At 34.7% G+C, this 10,636-nt stretch overlaps 1 protein-coding gene across 3 annotated transcripts in view; it reads right to left on the bottom strand.

The window, feature by feature from the left end:
* Positions 1-4,471: 4,471 nt before the first annotated feature.
* Positions 4,472-10,636, bottom strand: part of LOC137408500 (uncharacterized) — a 43,736-nt gene continuing 37,571 nt past the window's right edge. For all 3 annotated transcript variants that reach the window (XM_068095043.1, XM_068095044.1, XM_068095045.1), the window contains 4 exons: positions 9,939-10,065; positions 7,414-7,702; positions 6,555-6,696; positions 4,472-5,567 (listed from right to left, as the gene is read on the bottom strand). In XM_068095043.1, the coding sequence (XP_067951144.1) occupies positions 5,072-5,567; positions 6,555-6,696; positions 7,414-7,702; positions 9,939-10,065 (1,054 nt within the window). In that variant the 3' untranslated portion in view covers positions 4,472-5,071. The remainder of the gene's footprint in view (positions 5,568-6,554; positions 6,697-7,413; positions 7,703-9,938; positions 10,066-10,636) is intronic.

Here is a 10,636-nt window from a genome sequence, read left to right as displayed (position 1 = left end):
CATGAAACACTGCAGCTAGCTTTATGTGTAAAGCCATACCAGAAGAAAGATCTGTGAAGCTATTTTTCTTCATAGCTTCGAATTGAAACCAGAAGAAAAATGCCAATAAGTGAAGAAAAATGTGCCTATAGGAGTGAAGAACTCATATATTCAACCAAACTATTATAATGATTACAGATCTGTAATATGCACTGCAGCCGGTACGGTATGAATTACACAGAAATAAACACAGTAAACAGAAATAAACAAACACATTGATTTAAAAGTTAGAATGGCAAATTTTGATGTTGAGTATGTTGATTGAAAGTAAATTTGCTGCATAAAAACAACTTTTTTATTACCCGTGCAACGTGGGCCATCCAGCTAGTCCTTAACATACTGGTTGTTCACTTTGGTCTATTGCCCGCTTAATTACATTGCTTTTCAAAATAAATAACTTTTAATCGTTCAAAAATGTATATAAGCTTAACATAGTGCTTTTATTACTACTGTTTGCGACTTCAAAAAGGGATTGTAAACATCAATAACTTATCTCTGTGTATGGTTGCTTCAACTTTTCAATTGGCTTAATGGGGGAAGAGACAACCAACCAATAAGTTTTCAACCATAACAATATTACCTCACAATTTCAACGTCGGTTATTTATTAGATAAATAACCAACGTTGAACGAGTAATAAAAGAGTCTCATAAAAAATTTATTTTCATTTAACATATAACAAGAGTTACCATTTTAACTTTCAAACTTCACACCCTAAAAAAGGGTTTTGTGCAGTTTAAATAAAATAAGAGAAAAAATAAAACAACTGTAAAGGTGTTTAAATGTAAATGTGAAATAATTAGCAAGTAATGACTAAATAAAATCTGTTCTTCTATGATTACAATGAAAGTTTATTTGGTAATGATACAATTAATACAAACTGAGAAAACAAAATTAAAGGCATGAATTTGTTGAATTAATACTAACAATTAGTGCATAGAAGTGTGTGTATAAAAAAGTTGCTATACAGTATATTTAGTGTATTTAGTGGTTATGATCTGCAATAAAATGTAACATGACAATGTACTAGACGCAGTGAATCTATGACGCTCATAGATTCACTATAGATGTTCCGTAGGGTGTTCTTACCTTTGAGACAGGCGTGTAACATAAATGTTGAATTTAACTTGAATGAATTTATTTAGCTTACTAAAGATATACTTCAAGTTTCAGTAAGTATTGTGCTAAACTAAACTTCAACTTTGTCATTTGTAGAAAACATATTGTAAAATATGACTAATGCTTACCACATAAAATATTGCTCATATATTTCGGCTAAACTTTTATCGCCGTATATATATTTTTCACTGTGATAGAGAGCGAGCATCAGATCTTTTTCAGGCATTGTGAGAGGGACTTCAGCAAATAGCATACGGCATGTTCATTATTTCCACGTAATCAACACACCGATTGACAAATATTTAATTTTGAGGGAAATCTTTGTTAATATCGTGCAGCGGGAAAAGAGTCGAAAAAGGTTACGCCCTCGTATGGCGAGTACGAAACCACTCTGTTTGTTTGTAGACTTGTGATTTGAATGTCTCATGTTCAAATCCACTACGAGAGTGAATTTTTGTTGCTAAAGCTCTATCGGTATAACTAGACAGATGAATGACAAACATTGAAATTTATGGAGATTATTATCACCAAGTAACAACATGTACCTACGTGTATATAATGAAGTACACGACCGTAAATATATCTATATGAAGGTAGGAAGGTAATAAGGTAGTATGTAACAAGCTGATTAAGACTATTTGAGAGGTATTTAAAGTCAGGGCCAGGTTACTATAGAACCAGAAACTGAAGAACCAACCAAAACTCAAAAGTGTATTTTCAGCTTCTCTTTTGACACTAACATCTTTTGTGAAGTATGCCTCAAGTACTCCAAGTATGCCTCAAGTACTCCAAGTATGCTTCAAATACTCCAAGTGTGCCTCAAGTACTCTAAGTATGCCTCAAGTACTCTAAGTATGTCTCAAGTACTCCAAGTATGCCTCAAGTGCTCCAAGTATGCCTCAAGTACTCCAAATATGCCCCAAGTACTCGAAGTAAAAAGGAATTTAACTATCAGAGGCAACTTAGTTTAACTATAAGAAGTAAATCAGTTTAAATATAGGAGGCAGATCGATTTAACTATTAGAGATAAATCAGTTGAGCTACTCAAGCAAATTCTAAACCTGCATCAACTCATATTGTAGGTTGTGCTAGAACTGCTTGGCAGGTTGGCCTACTACAATTCGACAGCGTTACCCCCCAACTTTCCTGGTATTGACCCTAACGCAGCCCCAGCTAAAAATAATGGGACTTGGAAACCGTGGCTCCCGCGACCTCCATTGATACGAAGGGTGCTCAGCGATATCGCTGGAGCGTTTGAGCGCACCAAAGAATTCTTGTTTAGTGTTTGGTAGCTATATTTAATCTCAAATAATTTAGAGTTGCCATAAATTAGGATATGAAGATAAGCTTTTAGCTGTGCGCATTGCTGTGTTTCTAAACTTTCTGCTCTCATTCTGGACAATAGTTGAATTGCAAGTAGATGAAACATTTTCTTTGTTTTCTTATTTTGCATTTAATCCTGTAGTATACAAGTTGAGCTGTAGTCATTGCTCTAGAAAGCAGTAGTAAGTTGTAATATGAAGATTTGTGTTCCCACTGGGATTTTACGTTAACTCGCAATATACTCTTGGCTGATTTTAACTACAAAATAAACTAGGGTAACTCCTGTCAGCGTGCACATGTTTGCATTCCTATTTTGATGTATATCAATGAAAACATCTGATCAGTTCTGGAGTGTACATATAGGCACTGATTACAAGTTGTCTTGAACAAGAATAGTTTTTCACCCTCAGCCGCACCTGCGGCCAATAGGTTGGCTGGTCGTTTGTCATTGCATATATACCAAGGTTTACTGCAGGTGCACAAATACATAGCAAACAAATACACCGCTGTGAAAAATTCATAAAGCACATTTTTCAGAAGCTCTGCTTACCACTGGAAGCCAGCTTTCTGGGAAATTTGGTGACTAAATGGAATCAATTAACTCAATTAATTCAATTTCAGTGTGAAAAGTATTTTTCTTTCTAAAAACTTTGTTGCAATAAATGGGGATACAGATGACAGACCAACAAATGACCCACAAATGGCAAAAGAACACCAAGGTTATATATAGAAGATGATGAAGATAATAACTAAGTGTTGAAATTTAAATAATTTATTTACTGTAAACGAAGGAGGCTGACTTTAGCAGACCATGAAATGGCTCGTTACAGCTCTTTTGTAAAATGTAACCAACTACTAGTTCTAATGTCGAAAGTTTCTGTTTGGTGATCATCTGGCTAACCAACCTGTCTCTCATATCTTTCCATGTTTTCCGAACGCTAAATTGAGAACCTATTGCGCATGCAGTACAACACAACTACTATTACTACTACTAATACTAATACTACAATCACTCCTACTACTACTACTATTACTACTACTATCACTACCACTATTACTACTACTACTAGTAGTAGTACTACTACTGCTAATACTACTATTACTACTACTATTACTACTACTACTACTGCTAGTACTACTACTACCACTGCTAGTACTACTACTACTATTACTACTACTACTAGTAGTACTAGTACTACTACTATTACTACTACTACTAGTACTACTACCACTAGTACTACTACAACTACTACTAGTACTACTACTACTACTATTACTACTACTACTAGTAGTACTAGTACTACTACTACTACTATTACTACTACTACTACTACTATTACTACTACTATTCCTACTGCTACTACTACAGCTATTACTCATCAACTACAAATTTTCAAAAAGATTACTAATATAGAATTTATACAATAAACTAGGTATCTTTAGTTTATTTAACATTTATACTTATATGTGGGAATGTTTAACAATCTGGAACATTGAAAAGATGTCTCCCACATATAACCGATTACACAGTTTAGCCAGATGAGATCGAAATTTGTGTTTTATCGAGTTTTTATTTTTTAAAGAATTTTTATTTGAAGAGAATCCTACTACCATCAATTTTACTTTTGAAAATTTGCCATATTTATGCTGTGGGAGACAACTCTTCAAAAAGTATATCTAGCTCCACATGTTTCTTGTGACCATTTGATTCTTAGTGTCAGGCACCCTTATTAGAATATAGAACACTGGTTCAACTTTAGAAATTGTCTGATTACTCGCTATGTATCCAGTTTTGGGATCAAGTTGGGATCAAGATCGCTGAAATGCACCTTTTTACGCTTTTGTAAATTATATCAAAAGATATTATAGTAAAATAATTGAACAATTAAATAGTTAAAGATCATTTCATAAAAATGTATTGAATGCACATCGCAATGTTTTATTAATATAATAGTACTTCACTGCAAAAAATATATTTATATCTGAGCAAGTTGTTTTTGGAATGGAATTTGTTAAAACAAAGAATATAGACATAACTCAAAAATTAACAGTTGAAATATTGAAAAAGTATTTTTGTATATCTTTTAATACATAATGGCAAACACCTTGTCTTGAACGTCATAATCGTAAAATGCATTTCTGTGGTCACTAGGGTATGTCATGTGACGTTATCATTTTTTGTCTTCAGGATGTAATGTCCTTATTGACTAGTTGCGCGCTTACTAAATATAATGCACACAAGCGAGTAAGCGAGTAAGTTGGAAGAGGTGAATTATAACGAGATAAGAAAATAGAAACACCAAATACATAAAATACAAATAGTTTTACACAAACTTTTACCAAACATGTAAAAAGCATAGACGCATTCCTACTTACAGTTTATGTAAGAATTTTCATTCACACAATGAAAAAAAAATTAATCAGCATGACGAAACTAGAACGAAAATGTTTATAGCACACGTTGAGTGCCACTCAACTCGATGACCTCGACAAAACTCTAACAGCTTAAAGTTTGTTTGACTCATATGTTTGCTTTCTCCATTGCACTTGACTTCTGAACCTCCGAGTGAACACATTGCTTCTTTTGTTTTTCATTTAACTGAGCGGATCTTAAAAAAATCATTTAGTTCTTTTTGTATTTCCATGTCAGAATATTTGGCTATTAACTTTTTGCTGAACGGTCTTCGTAAGTGATTATCAAGCGGTTTCAGATGTCCATCTATTCGGCTAGAATCGAGATACTTCTCTGAATGGTACAGACCAGCACGTTTATTAAAGTTTATGTACGAGCTGACGCTGTGAAAGAGAGGTCGAGAACCTACAGTTGATGCGAGCTGGTTGGCAGATTTGTAAAGTTTATCACGAGAAGATTTTGAGGTCTTTGGGAGCTGGCTCGAGCCTGTCGTGTTTGGAATTACGGTGAACCCATTAGTAATTGGTCTTTGTTTTTCTTGAGATGTCTGAAGGTGCAGAGTGATTGTCTGATTTGACTTGTTTGAATTTTCTACGCAGAGTTCTGAGTGGTCATCTCCAAGTCTTGGGCCAATGGAGGTAAAAAAGTTGTTCTTTTTAATAGGTCTATTCTGCCTGCGAATAGTAACAACACCAACTGGTTACAATATGTAAAGAGATGAAAATATGTCCTTCACATTATGTAGGCATGTCAAATCATTACACTTCACTATGTATCAATGAAACTGATGCATTTCGCTTACATTTTTGGGGCATTTACAACTTTTCCACATTATGTGTGTATATGAGTACTTTAGTGAACTCTTGTAATTGCATACCCTGTCAAGTGCCGATACCGTGAGTACCGTGAATATCGTGAATACCTTGCCAGCTGTATTTAGTATATGACTAGTGAAAGCGTTTGGATATTTGTAATGACCTGATCAATGATGGATACTTTTAGCACAATTCTGTGTTGTATTCATAGAAAATCCAAAAGTATAAAAGGCTGTCATTTTAACTTCGACTTAAAAAACCTGAATGGAAAAGTAGACTCAGCAAGCTTTCGGCTCAGAGATAAAAATAATAATAAGGATAATAATGATGTGGCATAACTTGCTTTAAATTAGACAAGATAAAACTTAAACTTGATTTAAGTTTTTTATTATTTGTATTATATAGTATATAGTATCATATTATTTTACTTTCTATCTGACTCTTCACTTTCTCTTACAAAACTTTAATGCTTTTAAAAGTTTCAAACAAAATATATTACTTAGTTAAAGTTAAATATTTGCTCAAAATTTATAGCATCTGTTGATATGATCGTAGGTCTCATAAAGTATTTACAAAAAGCTGTTTAATCTTATATTCTGTAAAGATTGAAGAAAAAGTCATTCTAAATTCTATAAAAAACTGTTTTAATGCCTATCTTGTAATTTATGAAGAAGTATTTGCTAAGTTTTTCTATTGGCTATGATGTTGTACCGTGGGACCATAACTCTTAACAAACTAATAAGCCAGCATAAGCAATCACTTGAAATTAATAAAACTTTCCAACATTTGTTCGCATCTTCTCTGTCTTAGTCAATCTTTAATAAATAACCAAGGCACAAAACTTACTTTTGATCGAGATTGTCGAGTTCAGACCAGATACTCTCCTGCGTGGTGTTTGGTTCACCTGTCATGTCTTCAACTTCTGCTGGTTGATCATCAGCTGGCAGACTCGAGCTCTTTGATCTGACTTGGTGGGAAAATCCTGGACCTGTTGCGATTTTAGTATTATTATTATTATTACTATTATAATTATTATTTAGTTCAATAAAACTCTCATCAGACAAAAACTATGATATAAAGAACTTTTTTATTGGCAATAATAATCATCAACAAAATGATGTTTTGTTTCTCGCCAAAAGAAAAAAAGGATGAAATTACAGAAATCAGGAACCAGGAATTATTCAGTGAGTTAAACAGTTTTCTAATAGCATTGCGAAGGAGAGTCAGGATAGGGAATCGAAAGCTGTGGTAACAGAAAGTTCATAAACTGAAACATATGATAGTGGATGTAGCATGCTAAAACCGATGTTGATCATATGTGTGAAAAATAAATATAAATATTATGGGCAAATAAATCATTTGCCCATAAAAAAATAATTTAATGATGATTAATTCTTTTTCACATTTAGACTAAGGTTTTTTGCTTGACTTTAATGAAAAAAAAAAGCTGTTAGAGATGAAAAGATAGTAGGTTTTGCCTAATCATTTATTGCATCTTAGCGTAATATAGACTTATAAAGGGGAGATAACTACTACTTTTGCATTTCATCATGAACGCATCTACAAAAAAAGCCAACCAAAGTTTTGCTATGGTTGACGTAAACTCTGAAAAAGTTCTGTTTTACAGATGTTGAGATTTTCGTGTCTAAAATTAGGTTATGGTTAAGTCCTATAATTCTATCCATGACACCATGACAATGCTCACCTTCAATGTGAAGGACAGGCAGGACAACAGATGTAGATGCACCCTTTCCCACCCAAGTCGCATCCGTCTTTCCTTTGGAAGGAAGACCTGTCTTAAGTCCTTTCAAGGGATTTGCTCTACCTTCGAGATAGGTCAAAGGGTCAAAGTCTAGTTTATTCTCATCAAAACCATCAGGATTTTCTGGATTGAGTGAAAACTTTTGTGAAACTCTTTTTCCTTCTATGACAAACTCAGGACTTGACGGTTTGGATCTCGCCATATTACGCCTGATATATTCATGACGCCGCAACTGCAAAAAATATTCATATTTGTATATATATTGTAGTACTATAAAATGTAACATAACAGAATTAAATATATAATGCATATACACTTCATCGCTATTTTTCTAGTCGACTATATCAAATCCTTGCAGTAAATTGTTTTTCCATAACAAAGATAAACATCTGTAGAAATCACAACATGGTTCTTCAAAAGCAGAAAATGTTAGCAAAAAGCTAAAATTCATAGTTAAGCATAGTTGAGTTGTACAAAAGGTTTCAAGTTAGGTTCTGGTTGAAACCAAGATCAACTGATGTGTGTTCTTAATGAGTCAATGTATAGGTGGCATGTATGACCATTTGCTAAACATTAAAAGACTTCAATATTCTGGAACAAAAGCTAAAAGTGTTATTTCTGAACATACTTGCATACGCTGTATACATCTAACAGCCTTGACCTAATACAAACCACAAACCACTGTTTATAGCAAATAATATTTTTAACTGAATTCAACCAACTGGAATCTTGAAAAATGGTGAAACTTTGCTAACATTCTAAAATCTGAAAGACTGGAGAACTGGCTCTACCTAAGCACCGAAGTTTGTCAGGCAGAAATGGGTTGCTTAAAGCCTGTTAGATGGCTAGACGTCTCTGAGCACGTGCTAAATACAGCCGTTCAACTGTGAGCCCTTCAGGTTATATGATTTGATAATCCAAAGCCTACAGGCATTATGGATCTCTGTACGTGACCACTATTGTGGCTCCTTTGTAAATGTACAAAACGGCTCGCTCTGAAGGCGATTACTATGTTGCCTTTTGTGTGCGAGTCACAAAGCAAGCTTTAATTGTTTTATACTTAATAGATTTGGTGAAAGATTGAGAATTAGGCAAAGTTGCATGCCCTCAAACGTTCGACTCACGCTTGTTTGAAAATGAATCCGGCGGTCAAACTTGTAAGTGAATTTCTATTTATTTTGTTTACTGAAGCTGTCTTCAAAGAATGGTTTAAAATTTCCAAACTTTTGCCAGATGAAGCTATTACGTAGTCAACTCATAACTAAAGCCTTTTGGTGCCTTTTAACTTTGATTATTACTGACACTATGAACACCAAAAGGTTTGGGTTAAGAACTTGTGAATAAGCGAAATGACTTTATCTGATAATGCATTCAAAAATAAAGTTGCAATCTGTATATCATACTACCTAGACAGCACATAGGTTTTATAACTTCACACTGATAGCGTGATATTAAAAGCTTCAACACAAATAATATACAAAATGAGGTTGTCTGCTCTACCATCCAGCATATCAGTAGGCGAGCATTTGGTGATTTAGCAAAGGCTAAGTGTTGAGTTCTATAAGTATATAGTAGTATTTCTTTTTATTGACTTCTTTAGGTAATGCATCATTTGTTTGGGTGATTTGGTGAAGAAAAAAACTTTTTAAATAGTATTTACTCGAATCAAAATTGGTTTATTGTCAAAATAAACAAAATACATATTTTATATAGACAAAAACAGATCAAAATTTGGCAGAGGACAATTTCTTTTTCACCTAAAGACAGTAGCTGCTGAATCTTTAAATCAAGATTTCCCTAGGAGCTGTTTTTGTAATATTATTGTTAATAGAAATTGTCTACATAAAATTATTATTTTATATACTTTGGCAGTATCTTAAATCTTACTATCATAATAGCTAATGCTAAAAATTATAGCGTTCTAAATAGCACAGACGCCTTCTGGAGGTCTGGTCATGCTTGATTCAATGATACTGAAGCATAGAAAAAAACAGGCGGTCACTCAATTATGTAAACGAAGCATCTATCTCCAACCTGCGAGGTAAATAATTTGATAGTTCTTGAAGCAGATGCTCTTGGCCATGGATTTGTTAAACTTTTCCAAGTCACAAAGAGAGAAGGTGAGAGGTTGGGTAGGACAATTTGTGTGGAGCAATGGCTAAGGCTTTGTTAGACTCAGTTGTTAGGATTCTTTCTAACTAGTCAGTGGCAACAACAACCAAGCACACCAGCTGCCGGAGGCTGGTAAGTGTTACCAGGCAAAACCATTCTCTGAACTGATGATTGTATCATCACGTTTGTGTTGCCTGGCCACCTTCATCGTAGTTCTTATTTTACGTTTGGGTTAACTATCATGCTTGTACTGGGATGGGACGCACGCTCAAACTGTAAGGGTTCGCTCCCCTTACCATGGTTGGCTGCTTGCTATTGATAGAGGCCAGCTGAGAAATATCAGATAATTCCTGTACCGTTGCAGAGGTTGAAGGAGGGTGTGGAGACTGCGGCGGGGTCAGAGACATCCTTTGCTGGCTCAACTGATTACCATGAACTTTGAGCTTGTCAATCGGCATGGCGATTCCTTTGCTAGAATCGTCACTGCAATTAAAACATATGTATATATAAATCACCGATGCTTGATGGAAGCTCATAAAAATTACATTGTAAACCAAATGCTACCAGAAAAGGAAGCAGGTGTGAAAACCAGTCATGACCATTCAATATTCATATAAATGGATTGGTTCTTCGCAAGACGGGTAATAGCGAGCTGGACAAGTACTACGAATATGTCGAAGGCCGTGCCCACGCCTTTCTACCTTTCACCTTTAACCTTCCACCTTTAACCTTCCACCTTTAACCTTCCACCTTTAACCTTCCACCTTTGACCTTTCACTTTTTACCTTTTACCTTCCACCATCTACCTTCCACCTTTTATCTCCCGCTTTCCACCTTCCACCATCCACCTTCCACCATCCACCTTTCATCTTCCACTTTCCACTTTCCACTTTCCACCTTCCACCTTCCACTTTCCATCATCCATCATCTATCATCCATCATCCACCTTCCACCATCAACCTTCCATTTTCTCATTCAGTACACCCAGCACCCTACACTTTAACTTGTTGTTAGCTTATCTAATACAACTTGGCTGTCCCAATTGTTAAAATTG

Source organism: Watersipora subatra, chromosome 11 (genome assembly GCF_963576615.1).
Source record: "Watersipora subatra chromosome 11, tzWatSuba1.1, whole genome shotgun sequence".
In the NCBI taxonomy this organism is placed as follows: Eukaryota; Metazoa; Bryozoa; class Gymnolaemata; order Cheilostomatida; family Watersiporidae; genus Watersipora; species Watersipora subatra.
The sequence above is the reverse complement of the archived record's forward strand: the minus strand, read 5'-3'. Positions and strand labels throughout refer to the sequence as shown.